Raw genomic sequence first — 16,749 nt, 5'->3', positions numbered from 1 at the left:
GTACTCCCATTTCACTTCAGAGAAATCATCCCAAACTTATTGGCAGCTGAAAACAAATGGACATTAGGGTATTTCTAGAGAATTCAATACTATATGCAACTTTTGTGAGAGTGGGCTTGTACGATCATAGGCTGAAAATAATGAATGGGTTAGCTATTCCTGATCCAAACCATTTAAAAGCACTTCTACTAATATCACCATTCAAATTTCCAGTCCATATTTCCTGCAGGATTATTGGCCTGTTCTGACATGTATCCAGTCATCAAAACATTAAAAAACCTTGTAAACCAGCTTGACATCCATTGCAGATTACAGGAACTAGCAAATGCACAGCATGGTTTTAGAGAGGGATTGATTACCATTACTGCCATCTGCAAAGTTAAAGCAGTGGATGTGATATTAAACGCTGTGTGCACTGGACTTGGATACAGGTGGTGTATTTAATGACATGACACTACATTTGAGGCAGTCAACCACTCCCTTTTTATTGCAAAGTTCGAAAGGGTTCCATATGCAAATATGTGATTTTGTAACAACCTAGGCAATAGTAGCTGTCAGATAATTTCTTGAAACTTGATTTGTTTTTTTATTGTTTTTGGTCTCCTACCTGCTGACCATCTGACAAACCTTCCCTCAGTCAGACATTACATTATCTGAGGTGGTGGTGCTTTGTTCTTTTGCCAGAATCCAGGCAGTGAGAACATTTTTCTTTTTTTTTTGCCCTAACCCTCTTCCTGGTTGTGATGTAAGCACTTGCGCCACTACAAGGGCTGCATATGCATCTCTGTCCTCATGTGCTCCGCCATACATGCCGAACAGGGTCTACCATAACAGGTTTAGATAGCCACTCCGTAACTTTCCCAGCACCAGCTCTCTGTATCATGATGGGTCTCTGTTCTACAGCTGAGGCCCTGTCATTAGAACAAGATATGACTTGGGTGGGAAAAGGCTAATGTAGAAGGCCTTTGGATGACAGTATGCTGATGACTGCAAGTTGGGGTCAGTCATTGAATCCCCCAACAATGTAGATGTATTTCACAAGGGTTTGACTCAGACAAATGATTGGAACCAGAGCCATGGCCTAAAACTAAATGCAGAAAAGTGCATAATCATACCCTTTGGGAAGTCAAATATCCCGGCAAATTATAACATTGATAGCACACCCCAAGAGTGGTCTCTGAAATGAGAGTCCTAGGTACACAGTTAGTAGCCTGAACTTTTACCACCGTGTGTCCATAGTGGTGAGGAAACCCTTCTATGTGGCACAGCTTGTAAGTAAAGGCAGGGCATTCAGATCCAAGGAAAGTATAGTTGCACTGTACTCTGCCCTCATCAGACTAATAATCAAATACAGTGCACCTTTTGGCATGTAGTTGACCAGGCACTTGCAGCAGCTGGAACAGCCTCAGAGGTTCCTTACAAAAAAAATACAGGGTATAAACAAGTCCTATGTGGACAGACTAAAAATCCTATCCCTTTACTCTGTCTCATACTGATTAAGGGTCATCTGTACCTAACCTACAAGACACTCACAAATCCAGCCCTGATGAAGCTGTTGCACATTTCGTAAGACACATTGCACGAGAGTCACCTGATCTAGGGGTCTGAAACTTATCAGTGACTCAAACAAAGTATGCTGGAGAGACAGATCTGTTATCCCTTCTCTGGAGCATATACTTTCTGTTAAGCAGAGCCCTTCCCTGACCCTCTTCAGATGTAGTTTGGATCAATGGATGGGGAATCAAATTCACTCCTGTGGTGGTGGTGTCCATGTCCTTTATGGACAGGGACAGTCTGTAAAATACTCAAAGGCATAGGCACAAACCTAAGCCATCCTCTTACTCTTGGGGATAAAAAATCGGGTAAAATTTGGGTAAAAATGGATAGGCTTGCAAGGGCTTCTAATCTGTTAGCATGGTAATCTTCTATGAACCTCCCTGCCTTTGATATCGAGTGCTGAGCTGCTAGTCTGTCTTGAATCACTACGGCTTTATCACTGTGTCAAAAATGGTGTTTCCTAGACTGTAGCAGTGGAACAAAGGCCACTTCACCTCAGGTATACCACAGAATTTTTTTGTCCACTCATATTTTATTTTCATTATCTATAATTCATCTCTCCATTTCTTGAAACTTGACCTTATGGTGAAGGCTGACATTCTACTTTTCACTTCTGATTCATGAGTCATATATTTTCAAGTCAAGCTACAGTCAGATTTCACCTTATGGATTTGGATAATCCAAAGAATAAACTAACATTAATCCTAGGAGGACTGTATTCGTGTTTTTTGCTTTGCCTCAGAGGGCAAAACTTTTTATCCTTCATCTTAAGAGAGCTGGCAATAATAGTGAACACCTTTAAGAAAACCTACTGAAAAAGCAGTCAATGGTTTCCTCAACAAATCCTGCTTGCTTACAGGATTTCTAAATTTCTGTGCCCTAAAGCTAGAAACTCTTTAGTTAAAATGCTCTTTTATCCAAGTTGGAGTATGCTGCTCTGTTCATTGCCATGCAGTCTTCTCATAAAATAGCCCTACATCAGACTCTAGTCTGCAATATATGTGAATTCATTTCGCTGGGAGATGTCCAAATCCATCAATGCAGCCCTCTTAACAAAGCTGATTCCTTACCAGTTACAGTAAGGGCTGCTCATTTACTATTTACTTTCTTATACAAATCAGTCATCCAGTGTTTGTGTGCACGTGCGCTTATTCCTTGCAGGCTTATAGTAAAATGCACCTTAGGGAACTACAATACGTTAACTGTCAAAACAGTAGTAAAGGAGAGACCCTTTTCTAAACTTTGTTCTTAATGGAATCATTTGCTTTTGAGTGCAAGACAACAACACACCTTTGATTCCACCCCCCCCCCCAAGGTAATATCTGTATCTTTTTTTTTTTTTTAATACAATTATAGGTGCTTTATTCTTGGAGGTGGGGGCCCTGCTTGTTCCAGAGTGCGAGCCAACTGAAGTGAGCTGTCCTACTTGGAGGGGGCATGATCCTCAACAGAAAATTGAAGGCTAATTCTGTAGGGACAAACAAATGCATTGTTTCAGAGACCTAGGATATACTCTCTATTGTGTTGCTGTCCATGTCATATATTCATGTTTTCCTACTTGTGAATGCATATATTGCTAAACTGTACAGAAATGTAAAATCCTCTTATTTTTATTTCTTCTTCCTGCCTGTCTTTTGAATTGTACATCTTTTTTTATGTTGTTCATTTCTACTGATGTGCATTGTTGCAAAAACTGTTACATCTGTTCCAGTGTGTTATGCAAATCTGTAATATTTGGTCCACTGTGAGTCCAGGTTGTGGACATAAAGGACCCTTGGGCTAGTCCACTTACCTGTTCATCAGGACATCATTGCTTATGGTCCCGATATGGTGATTGTGCAAGAGGGCACCCCTGTCCTTTCTTTGAGTAGAATAGTTTTGTTTATACTTGATCCTGCCTTCACCTGAGCCAGCCAACTACCTGACGCCCTAGATCCGCATAGGATTCCTGTCTGTTGGAAAAGATGTAAAATGTTTATGTACATGGTTGATTTTAGTGTACTGTATAAGTTCCAGAAATAGTTGATAAACTCACTTCTGTGTGAGAAAATGATGCCATCTAACATTTTTCTTTTTACTGATCCTATTTTACTTTTTTTTTTTTTTTTCTCATTATTAGGTAACAGCTCAGTGGATGAACAGGGAAATAAGGTAACATGTTCTGTTTATTTCTTTGATGCAATAGGAATATTTGCTTCACAGTTATATTATTTTTATCTGATATTAAAGGAATGCACCAAAACATCCTTATGACGGATTATTTGAGACATATCATGCTGCAATTAAATTTGTTTGAAAACAATTTAAAATGCTTATTTCTTTTGTAAACAGAATGCAAGTAGGTTCATTGCCTTGTATAATCCTATATTTTACTGCCCTATGCAATAAATGAAACTACTTTGTTGTGACACAGGAGTAATGAAAATACAGGTTAATGTGCTATTGTAGCAATATTATTAAGTATTTGGCTCTACACGAAACGAGCAAAACCCATAATTGCAAAGATCACCACTGTGTATACAGTGTGAATCTCAGATAATTACAGTTAATATTGAAATGTTCCCGTGATACTGTTGTGTTTGGGGAGCTGAGATCTTGCCCTATCCCCATCCCCGCACCCCACACTCCCTACTGTTTATGTATACTAACTGTGGGATCACTGCATCTCAGAGGGAGGGAAATACTCTGAGATATTGGAAACTCGGACTTCCTCTTTTTGCACTTTAGTGTTCACAGTTATGGGATGCACATGTAAGGGACTTGCACTTTCAGAAGGGTCCCAAGTGTTAACGATCTGTGGGTGACCACTGTTAAAAAGCTTCTGAACATCCGATTTCCAGAATAAATCCTTTCTAAAGGTAATTCCTTTAAAAACACCGACGACGGTTAGGAACTTTTTGAAATAGCCTTGTGGATTAATTATTTGTACCTTGGTAGAAGCTTCTTTTAAAAAAAAAAAAGCACTGAGCTTCAGCACCCGTCTGTTTTCAAAACCACTTGCCCTGGTGAGTCACAGAAGTACAGCAAGTAGGATAAAAGAGAATTGACTATCCCCAGCAGCTCTTCAGTTCATCTTGTTCCTCTGTTATTTCTAGGCAACCTGAGTGCAGTCTATTCAACTTGTCATGGACCTGCCATGTGGCTTTCTCCTAGAGAACTCTGGTAGTATTTCCATGGGAGACCCCAGTGGGCATCCTCACTGTGTGCCCAAACCGCTTTATCCCCTTCACCTGGAGGAGCAGTAGCTGTGGTCAGAGATCCTTCTGAATTTTGAGTTCCTCATGTTATCACATACAGTGAGTCCAATTACCCTTAAAAGGAACATTGTTTCTGCTGCTTGTATCCATGATTTCATCCTTTTGGCCACTAGCCAAAGCTCATAACCATAGGTGAGGTCTGGGAAATAGACTGACCAGTAAATTACAGTCTGCATCAAGAGTCGGTTCTCACTTCACCACCGTATTCTGGTATAATGCCTATAGTACTGCACCCCTTTGCTGGTCAGTTTTCTTATTCACTTCTTACTTTACTTGTGAAAAGTCTTAAAGATAACTTTAAACTACTGTACCTGAGGTCACTGCTCTCCTCCAACCTGAAGAAAGCAGTCTACTCTTTTATGTGAGAGATCCATGGTCTCTAATTAGGCATTACTGATGTTAGTCTGAGTCGCTTCATTACATAGTTATTCTTTAAACTCTTTGCAAACTGCCAATGCTCTACAGTTGCACTATGCTTTGTTGTATTTATTTATTGTCTTTTGTTTTCCTGTCTGACTGGGAGGTGGCCCGGGGAGAAATGCTCCAACATAAAATATGTTTTCACAATGAATAGTAAAAAATTAAACATTTGAATCATTACTTTGCAGGTAATATTGAGAGGTAAATAGTAAATACTTTAGAAGTTCTGTTATTGTGTACAAGTCAAAGATTCGTTAATGTATAATGGCTGTAGATACAAGGTAATTCACATAAGTTTAGTAAGATAATTCACATAGGTTCGGTAAGAGAATTCACATAGGTTCAGTAAGAGAATTTTATTTATTTTATTTAACATTTGTTGACCAGGAAAGTCCGACTACGACAGAGCCTATTTTCATTGGAAGCCCGGGGAGAAACGCTTCAAAAGACATGTCTTTGGAATGTGAGAGGAAACTGGAGTACACTGAGGAAACCCACTCAAATGCAAGGAGGACATGCAGACTCTGCATAGAAAGCACCCCAGCTGAGAATCGAACCAGAGAACTTCTTGTTGTGAGGCGACAACTTTAACTGCTGCACCACTGTACCACCCAATCATAGGTTCAGTAAGATAATGCTCATAAGTTCAGTATATATTGACGTAAATGAGGTTGGATGTCACTAGAGCAGAACCAGAAAATGAAAGGGTATAAACAGATATAATCAAGAAAAACCCAAATGGAAATATACTCAAGAAAAACCCAAGTAGAAAAAGTTTTGATAGTGGAGAGGTTAAGATAACAGTAGATAGGTAAGAAGATGAGGTGGGTAATGAGGGGTATTAGTAATAAAAAATTAAAGAGCTAGGTTAGTTGGAGAGGCAGTAGTTGTAGATGAGAGAGAAGAAGGGAGCAGGGATAAGAAAGGTGATAGAGTCGGGGTGATTGATATAGAGATTGGTAATGGAAGAGAAACAAAAATAAAAGTGGGTTTTGTTATGATGGGGGCCTATGGAATGGAATGTGCAAGTTCCACACCGGTGTTAAAAACATGAAAACAAATATCCCTATATACACATTCCATCCCAGCCCTCTTAAGTACTAAGTATGTTATAATTGAAGAGCACTGCAGGCATTTGCATTCAGACTGAGGTTCATGGTGTTATTCGTTTAGGACATCTAGTGACTATAAATGTTCATTGTCGCTTGTTCCTGGTTGGTGCAGTTTCTGCCGTAGTCGCTTAAGTTCTTGTATCAGAGGGAATTAAAAATGAATTTATTACATTTGTTGCCGTTTTCTTTCATATTTGATGGAGTGGCCTGCTTTTCTGTGCACTATGCTAGCGACAGGTCAAAAATTATGAATTTTCTTGCAGAAAGAAGCATGTTAAGAAGCTTAATAATGTATTTTAAACTAAATTTCTTTAGTTCTGCCAACTCATTGGTACAGAGACAGAGCATCCATCCATGTGGCTGGTGACCCAAGTTTGATTACAGTCTTTGGTGCTAGAGGGGTTTGCCAGGATAGTTAGGAATATGCAGTTGATGTCAGGTGACATTACTTTTTGGATAAATTGTCTGAGCAGATTCATGCCTCAGAAGTCAACTTCCAGGAACCAAATCTGCTTGTGCCGTCAGGGCAGTGTACAGTGGGAAGCATGTCAAGCTGTAGGCACAGGAGGGCACACGCATACGTATGCCCTGAGAGACTCCATACCGAGTTCATGTTGCTGGAATAAGGGTGTAGGGGTAAAGTTGCTTTATTTTTAGAATTGCATTTAATTTTTGGTTTAACATCATTTGTTCTTTGTCGTCTGCTGCTGATGATGATTAAGACCTAAATCTTGCTTGCATTGCAGAAACTAGGACATTATAGTTAAGACTTATTTTTGAATTAAAATGTATGCAATGCACTGTTTTCTTTGCTAAACATGTTGTATGTGTACTGTGTGTTTTCCCTTACAAGTCTTGAATGTTTAATTTTATTATTCATGAATATTCACTTTATTGTACTGGAGTATCTTAAATATATGTATTGTACTGGAGAAAGAAGATCTCTCTGCACTTTACTTTTTCATTATCTCTTGCTGTACTGTTTGCACGGGCAGTATTTGTGGTAAACAACGTGTCATCCACATATCTCTAAAACACTTGTGTGTGTGTCTGTGTTCTGGATATGAACTGGTCTACCCAGAGGTGATATTGAGAAAGATGGCACTGTGGAATTGTGTGTTGTATTTTCTTTTTTTTTTCTGATTATCAAATCTGATATCTGTTTCACTGTTCTGTGAACCTTTGTATGTCATTGACAGGAATTAACCATTGGCGTTGATTTATGATATTTCATAGGCCCTTTTTGTAGGATGGAAAAGTATGACCAACAACAGCAAAATCCGTACCCAGAAAGTGTCATTGCATACATAGTGACACTTTCATAGTCATCTAACCTAATGAGAGAAATTCTCACCAAAACTGCAGTCTCCTGTTGGGGGAAAGCAGCCATCTCCCTAAGGCTTTGGCTGACTGCTGCATTCTTGAGGCAGGATCCTTACGTCCCCCCACCTGTTGATGTGGAAGGAAGTCACACATGACATATGCATATTGGACATAGTAGTTATGGAATATGTAATCAGCTTTCTTTTCTTTCGTAGTCCAGCTGTACTCCTTCCTCTTCATGATGTCTCAACTCGTCAGAAGAGGACATTGCTAAGCAAGGTCTTAACCTTCCCTCAGAAAACAGCCTTCCAAGAGGTGCCAGCATATCAGGGATTAAATCCAGAATTTATCCCTGATTTTTTTAATGCCAGAAAGACAAATGACTTGGAGTCTATTTTAGACGTAGGTGGCCACAGTTGTTTTATCCCAGAAAAAAATATTTCAGATGGTCATCGTGCAGTCTGGTCCTCCTTGCATGTCAGGATGAGATCAGATGTGCTCTTTGAACCACAAGGTGCATACCCACACATAAAGATTGCCAAAGAGTCAAGGAGGTTCCTGCACTTCCATATAGGAGCCAGCCACAGTCCGTTCATGGCTCTTTCCTTTGGATTGTCCTCCAACTACAGCTGCGGCAAGCCCGAGGCTATAAGGCGTCAATGTCTTTCTGTATTGGATGACTGTCTTCTGGCTGCTTCTGCTTTAGAGCAGTTACATTCTGCTTGACATTCTCTGCTGCAGTTTAGTCCTTGGGGATCATGGTTAGTCTTGCCAAGACTCAAATTTGGCTCATGCAGATAACTTTTTTGTAAGGGGTTTGCTGGGTACTCTTCTTTACAACCCCAATTTTCCCCCTAGATGTTGTTATTCCTGTTATTTTGATACAGTTCCATATCTTTCATTCCACACTAGTGAGAGGAGCTGCATACCTTACTGGGGCTCATGAAACATTCTCTTATTTTTATACCATTTATGAGGTACCACATGAGGGTTTTCCAGTGCAGTATACAGACTCGGTGGAGCCATTTCTGAGACCCCAAGTTAGATCATATCAGAATCTCAAAGGCATGAGGGGAAACATCTACTGTGGCTGTTTCTTGACTCTAACCTTCCCCCTATCCAGCCCTTACATATCCTGCCCCCCCCCCTCCAGTGACTATCAGCATGGATGTCTCGGCTGTAGGGTGGAGGGGGACATAAATGGATGCCAGTCCGCATATCCACATACTGGAAATGGGGGTGATTCTGCTTTCATTGCAGAGTTTAAGGTTCCATTTCTCAAGGGGTGATTTGCTGTACATTGCAACAGTGTGGCAGAGTTGTGGTATATCACTTGTGCCTCATTGAGACATTTGTTTGCTTCCCCATCCAAAACCAAATGCAGTGAATTTCCTTTTCTGATCTATCTTCAGGGACAATGGCCTTGGGACATCCTAGTCCAAAATTGGCCTTCAGGTCTTTCTTGTACCTTTCCACCTTTTTTGCTCCTGTTTTCAAGTTCATACAGAAGGCAGCGTGTCACATGGTCAGAGTTATCTTTCTAGACCTGTTTTCTCTGACTAGTTTGGTCCCCCTTCTCTGGACTCATCTTCTTGAGAAGCCTTTCAGACTAAGGCCCTTCAGAAACCTGCTAGCTGACCCTTTCCAAGCCTCACTTGGACGTTCATGTTTCATCAGCTCCAGTGATAGTCAAGAATCCTGCTTACTCTGCAGGGCCATAAGTTACTTGGCTCTGACCCAATGCCCAGTACTAGAAATATGTACAGAAGTGGGTTTGTTTTCAGTTCGGCCTCTAAAGGGTTGGATCCCTTTTCTGTTCTATTCCCTGCAGTGCTATATTGTTTGTCACAATCTTTGATAAGAGTCTCAGATATGCATCCATAAAGGTCTCAGTTATTTAAGTTACACCAGAGCTCTCAGAATTCTTTGTTACTTCATTTAAAGTATGTAAGACCTTTCTAAGGATGCCTTTTTATCAAGCCTCCTCTGAAAGAATGTTTTACTCCTTGGGACACTCCCCCCCCCCCCCCCCCTTAAGCCTGCCTCTGCAGGCGAGTGTTCTAAAATTCCTTTCCTAAAAAAACTTTCTTCTTAGTGGTAAACAGATCAGCAAGGAGAATTTCTGAACTGTAGGGTTTATGCTTAATCCTCGTTATGTAGTCTTCCACAAAGACGGGATAGTTATGCGAATAGACCCGACCTTCATGTGCAAGGTAGCTGTGGAAGCTAATCTCAATCATTCTGGAAACCTGTCCATATTTTTTCTAAGTTACTCCACCATAGTAAAATGCTCATCTCATTGGATGGCTGTACACTGACGGCTTCATTTTATCTTGCCAGAAAATTATTTCAAAAAGGATTAAAACAGTTATTCATGTGGCATGCTGCTAATAAAATGGACAGGAAGGTTTGTTTAACAATTTGATAAGGTGTGTGGGCTACTGTCTGACACTTTTCAGTCATGTGGCTGCAAAATTTCTTGAAGTAGAGCATGACAAATTAACATTATAAAAAAAATAAACCGCTCAGAGTGTATTTTTTCTTCTTCTCTTTTATTATAAAAAAAACCTTATCAAAGTAACAGCATCTTCAAGGTCTGTGGCTACTTCACAAACCTTTCTGAATATGAATACTTTCATAAGACATTACAAGAAGGATGTGGTCTTTTGTCCAGGTCTTCTTCTGAGGAGACGGTGTTATACAGGGAATCCTTATGACCTCACCCATGAGTGTTCTAGTGGTGATGTGGATGAATCAGGCTATAATGCTAGCTCTACATGGTTGTAGTTCATCCTCCTCTCATCCCTGTCCACTTTCAGCCTAGAGTGGGGAGAAAGCAGTTTTAGCTGTTATGCATGCATGCTGTGCTTGTTTCTTTTCCATTATGCTTACAAGCAGCCTTCTCCACATCTGGCAAGCAATGGTGATGTAGAAAGAGAAAAAAGGAGGAGATCAAGTCTGAGAAAGTTCAGTCTGTGAACGCTGTCACTTCAGTCCTGTTGGTGAAAAGAATGAACGACAACCGTGTAGATCTGTCTTTGAGCTGAGTGTATAAGTTTCAATCCTTGATTTTTGAATCTGATTGTAATCTGGTTGTTTTTGCTCATTTTTGAAACTAGTCAGAGTTATCCCAGTGATGAAATACTCTTTGTTATATGCTAACACCAAACAACGCATTATTGTACTTCCAGTGTGAACAAAGGTTTTCCTTCCTCCCATAGCTCTGCTGTTATGTTTTTTGGTAGGGTGGTAAAGAGGGATGGCATAAATGCTTACCGTCTACCTGGGTGAATAATGTCTGTAGTAACCTCAGTACTTTCAACTGTTTAACAAGGCTCACCATGCCTTGCATTCCCTGTCCCCTATAAACCAATACATTTTGCTTTGTAAAGGACATTTTGAAATTTTGCTTTCTGTCCTTCATGTAGTGTCTGGTATCCTGCAAAAAGCAAGCATTTGCTTTGTTTAAAAAAATATATATGTATATATATTTTTTTCTCTAGCATCTCAAAACTCTTTTATCACAGCTATTCACATTTAATTAATCCCTTGATGTTTTAGCCTCCATTTTGTTCTTTCACTCACTCTAGCAAGTAAGAAATATCTCATGATTTATTCTTATCCACCAAGGTATAGTCATTACCACTGTCCAGAGTTTTAGATCTAGTTTCACCTTTTTTTGTCTGACAGCTATAAAGTCAACGTAATGATTTCTCTTTCTGTATAGTATTTCCTATTTCCTGTATAACTTCCACCTAATTGTCATGAGAACAGTCTATCCAGAAATTCCCCAGCATCTACACTTTGTATATTGTTGCCCTGTTTATCCACAATCTTGATGTAGTCCCTCCTAATACTGTACTTGAAAGTGTCCCACTTTACCATAATATTTACATACATTTTGTCTTTGGGATTTTGTGATTTGCCTTCAGTTGCAAAAACTTTACCTGGCTTCATGACAAGTATCAAACCTGCAGTAAAACCGTAACCATCAAAATTCGTTGTTTCATCTTACTGTTTTTGCAGAGGGGCAAAATATCCACTGCACCATTGTCCCCTTGCTACTTAAATGTAGTAACTGACCTTTCTATCTCCTATAAAAATAAATCATATGAGCTGCTACCGTCTCACTCTTTTAAACACAAATAAATGGAGCTATGAGTCTGTGATCACACATTGAGTGTTGACCACAGATGACTCACAGCTAAGTCTGTCACCCAGTTCATACTTTTCACCTTTTCAGAAACCGATTCTACTTGTATTCTTTCATTGTCATTGTTAGCAGTGTCCTGTGGTTGCAGAAGAAAGCATGTCTTGTTTGATTTTGCAACGCTGAGAGGCTTTTTCCTCCTCAAATGTCAGATGTGGTGCTTGCTTCTGTGTTCTGTACATTGGTAGCGGTTTTAGACTCACTGCAGTCATCAACATCAGTAGGCTGTATAACAGAAGGAAGAAAATTGTGGCAAAAATTAGAAGGTGCTGCACCTAGAAGGATAAAAGCAGTCTCATCAAACTTAACAAAGAACTCTGAGGACAAATAGTCTACCAAACCCAATTTTGAGGTAAGTTTTGCTTCCCAGGCCAAGCACAACAACAAGGCATTCTTTAGCTATGTCCACAATCTCAAAGGCAATACACAATTGTGTGCAGAGCTCATTGTAAATTTAGTCACCTATACTGAGCCAGAAGATCTAGCAAACCAATGGGCTGACAAATTCAGCTCCAACTTTACCCCTCTCTCTCCCCTTCAATCTTCATTCCGGAAATACCATCAAGTGCAACTCCCCCAAATATCAGTAGGGAACAAGTTGTTAATGCTCTCTCTAAGGTCAAGAACACTCCATCAATAGGCCTAGACATTATCCCAGGATGCCTTCTAAATAGCATGAAACATGACCTATCAAATCCTTTGGAATTGCTATTTAACTGTAGCCTCCAAACAGGTTTCGTGCCTCATCAGCAGCAGTCATCCCTCTGCACAACGCTGGGCCAACTACAGACTCATACGTCTCACTAGTCTCATATGTAAAGGCACGGAAAGAATCATCATGGAAATGATCAGTAATGACATAAGAAACCTCCAGACACTGGACCCAACCCAATTTGGTTTCTTCAAGGGTAGGTCATGGCTACGTAACCTGTTGATGACTTTGAGAAGGTCACCAAAAGAATGGATGAAGGCAAAATGGTTCACACTACCTACCTTGACATGGCCACTCACGTGTTATAGTCTAACTTGAGAGATTAGGTACAAACCCTTATGTCACCAGGTGGATAGCCAGCTGGCTGACAGGACACAAGAGGTTAGATTTGGGGAGTCCACCTCCTACAAAGAGGACAGTCACAAACTGAGTCCCTTGGGGATCAGTCCTGGGACCTCTCCTTTTTGGCATTTACTTCTCTGAAGTCAAGGCCAATGTTTGTGGCCTCTGTCTGACTAAATTTGCAGATGTTTGCAAATTAGGAGCTGTCATTGAATCGCCCACTGACACGCACGTTCTCCAGGAAGGGCTGACACAGACAGACAACTGATGTCAAAGCCAGGGACTAAAACTAAATGCCAAGAAATGCATAATAGTAGCCTTCGGGAAGTCATCCACGCCTGGTTACTGTCGTTTTGGCAATGCACCTCTAAGAGTAAGAGTTGACCCAGTAGTCAAGGACTTGGTGACACACACAGACAGTAATCTAGCCTTTGACCATCATACACACAGACAGTAATCTAGCCTTTGACCATCATGTGTCTAAAGTAGAAAGGAAATCATTTTATGTTTTGCAACTTATAAACAAAGGTATAGCATCTACATCCAAGGAAGCCATTGTTCCATTGTATTTGGCATTCATCAGATCTGTCAATGAATGCAGTGCCTCCTTTGGTATGCACCTAACCAGGCATATCAAATAATTGGCACGTCGACAGAGGTTCCTCATTAAAAGAATACAGGGCATAAATAACATGGCCTATGAAAACCGCATCAAGGCGCTATCCCTGTTTTCTTTTTCTTACAAGCTGTTAGGGGGAGATCTATGCCTGGTATACAAGGCATTGTCAGACCCCACTCTGATGGACCTCCTACATATTTGCAAAGCAAGCAGCACCAGAATTACTCGTTCTAAAGACTTGAACCTTGCATTTGATATAAATAGGACATGCTGAAGAGACCGATATGTATTCCAGAGACGAAACCATCTCAGGAACAGGATCCCCATTCATGCGAAGCAGAAGTCCTCCCTAACCCAATTCAAGTGTAACTTGGACAATTGAATACGGAACAGGAAAATCATCCCTGTTTTGGCACCCGAGTCTCTAATGAGCACAGGCAGTCTCTAGATGGTTCATCTCCCAGGACCCTGCTTGTAAATGTTTCACCTCCCAAGCCCCTGCTTACACTTATCAAGGGTACCAGAACTTGTCAGACATTTGGGATGCATGGCTAGGCTTAAAAAGGCCCTTGTGGTTGTTAAGTTCAATAGGTATTTACTAGGCTAACTAGGCTATCTAGACAAAGAAGAGTTCAAGGTGCCTTGGTTTTTGCGCTTCTCAAAACATTCACTTGTTAAAAGAAAGTACTTTGTTTCCACATAGTTTCATGCATTGTTTCTGTAGTAAAGTGAGCTGAAGCCATACACTGTGATGCCGAAATGCTGAATGGTTTTCTGACTATGTCTCACAATCCTAGATGTCCGTGGAGACTTCAGAACTTTAAAGTCGTTAAATGTAAGGTAGAAAATTGTGTTGCTGCATTATATCACACCTCATCTTTGTTAGTAATACTTGAGCAAAAGTTTGTTTCCAGTTACTGATTTGTACCTCATACAATGTCTTTGTTCTGACACTTCCCTTGTCACCCACATTACTGCTCTCATAAACCACTTTTCTTGCAGCAATTTCCTTCACCAGATCTGCATTGGAAATTACAACTTTGTTATGTGACTTTGCTGTATGGGTGAGAGGATGGCATAATGGTTAAGGTGTTTACCTGGCAAACACAAGGTGCAGGGTTTGATTCTCACATGGAGTAATTGGCTAGGCTTAAAATGGCCCACAAGGGGCAATTAGCCTAGTACTAACCTATGAACCAGTTGCAGCTTTTTCAGTATGGTTTAGAACAGCTGCCCAAATGCATTCATCAAGTGTAGCTTGAGAATCACTAATCACATCTAAAGTCCATAACGTATTGGTCAGCAAGCCATGCACACCAAGTTTATTTCCATCTGCTGATTGGCAACTTCTTTGCTATGGTATATATGGCTCTTTTCATGTCACCATTCTCTAGTGTCACAACAGCACCCCCTAGCAAGGACTACGGAAATGTTAGTTAGTAGGAATAAAGTGACTAACAGGTAAACAAAAGTAAGTGACTAAATATTATAAGCACATTTATTTCTGTATAAATCTGCCTTATTCAGATTTAACCTTAGACCTAAGGGTAAGGCAAATGTTCTGTTACTCTACAAATGTGGACACTGAATTTTCTTTTGTGTACATTTTCCTTTTTCCGTTGAGAAGATGCAAGTAGAATAATGACTGGTGCAGTGTTTGTATTATTTGATAGTGTCATGATACCAGCACAAAGACTGTGACACAACACCAGCTAATCAAGCAGTTACTTGTAGGAGTACTGTATCTCTGACCTCCTGAAGAACCACTGACTTTTTTGTGGTGTGAACTTCATGTCTGACATGCTTGCCCAGTCATCATTTGACTTTACTGGCTTTGTGGCATTGAAGTTCATGACATGAAAGGCCTGCTTCCTAGAGGTTATCTCCTCATTATGGTGCATATTGGAATTTAATGTCTTTGTGTAGAGAACCATAACTGATTTATTATTTATTTATTAACATTTGGTAACCAGGAAAGTCCGAATGGGTCAGGGACGCATTTTCAGCAGGGGCCCGGGGAGAAAAGCTCCAGTACATTCATTAACAGATAATATATTAATGCAGTTATAAAATACAGTATATTAAATACAAGAAAAAAAATCCTGACATTGTTTCTATGGTGCGATCAGATAGTATAGAGAATACAATACTTTCAGTATTCAGATTACAGAGAATCTATCTTGTATATATATTACACAATGAAATAGACAGAATGTTTGCATTGGGTTTGAGGGGAAATGGATTAGATACTTTATAAGAACAGAAGAAGAAGAGATGCATAAGTTTGAGTGAAATAAAATTTATTGGAGGAAGGGTATATATGTGTTAGTGGGTAGTGTCTTAAGAGTTGAAGCAGGAAGGTTGGTAGGATGTGTTTGAGGATAGGTAGGAAGGAAGGGGTAGGGGTGAGTAAATATGCTAAGTTTGGCAAGGACAGGTCCAGGAGTGGTACTGGTAGTTCTTTAGAGTGAGCTTGACATTTTTGGGCTGTACTATGCTGGTAATGTTGTTTGGGAGGTTGTTCCAGAGTTTAGATATGGCATAGAAATAGAGACACTCGCTAGCTCTTTTGTTAGGTTTGTGTACGGCTACAAGTTGCCTGTTATTTGAACCGAGTTTTCTAGTAGGACAGTAGATGTGGAGGATGTCTTTTAGGACTGGGCAACTATGAGGGTTGTATATTATTTTTTGTGCTATAGTTTATTGTAGGTAATCGAGGCAATGCGAGAATTCAGCCATTTTAGTTCCTTGAGAGTGTTGCAGTGATGGGTACAGTAGGATGAGTTAGTGGCAAATTTTGCAATTTTATAGTAGCAAGACTGAAGTTTAATTTTGTTACTTGTTTAGTATTGCATTAACAAATTTTTATAGTTATTTCCTGATTTACAGGATGCTGCTTTTGTGCCATGGGAATGACCTTTTGAGCTGTAAGGCTACATGTGTTTGTGTGGACATTCTGTGTTGTGAAATTTGATAGAAAACAAATGACATAATGCGGTTGGTGTAGAAGAAATACTTGAGCAAAGACCCATCAAGGAGGTTTCTCAGCTAGATAAATGATGCATTCCTCAAATATCAATTATCTTCAAAAATCTGCCAGCCGTGCACCACACATTTGGAAATATGAAGTAAGCCACCAAAGCCAAGGAATAAGTTTCATTATCCAGGCAGAAAGGTACTGAGTTGATGTTGGGTCT

The 16,749-nt window shown here is 40.0% G+C and overlaps 1 protein-coding gene across 1 annotated transcript in view; it reads left to right on the top strand.

Annotated features, from left to right (window-relative positions):
- TIMM50 (translocase of inner mitochondrial membrane 50) overlaps window positions 1-16,749 on the top strand; it is a 1,096,571-nt gene that overhangs the window by 265,003 nt on the left and 814,819 nt on the right. The window contains exon 3 of the mRNA XM_044062888.1: window positions 3,677-3,708. Within this exon, the coding sequence (XP_043918823.1) occupies window positions 3,677-3,708 (32 nt within the window). The remainder of the gene's footprint in view (window positions 1-3,676; window positions 3,709-16,749) is intronic.

Source organism: Protopterus annectens, chromosome 1.part0, assembly GCF_019279795.1.
Source record: "Protopterus annectens isolate FY-2018-M chromosome 1.part0, PAN1.0, whole genome shotgun sequence".
Classification (NCBI taxonomy): Eukaryota; Metazoa; Chordata; order Ceratodontiformes; family Protopteridae; genus Protopterus; species Protopterus annectens.
The sequence above is the reverse complement of the archived record's forward strand: the minus strand, read 5'-3'. Positions and strand labels throughout refer to the sequence as shown.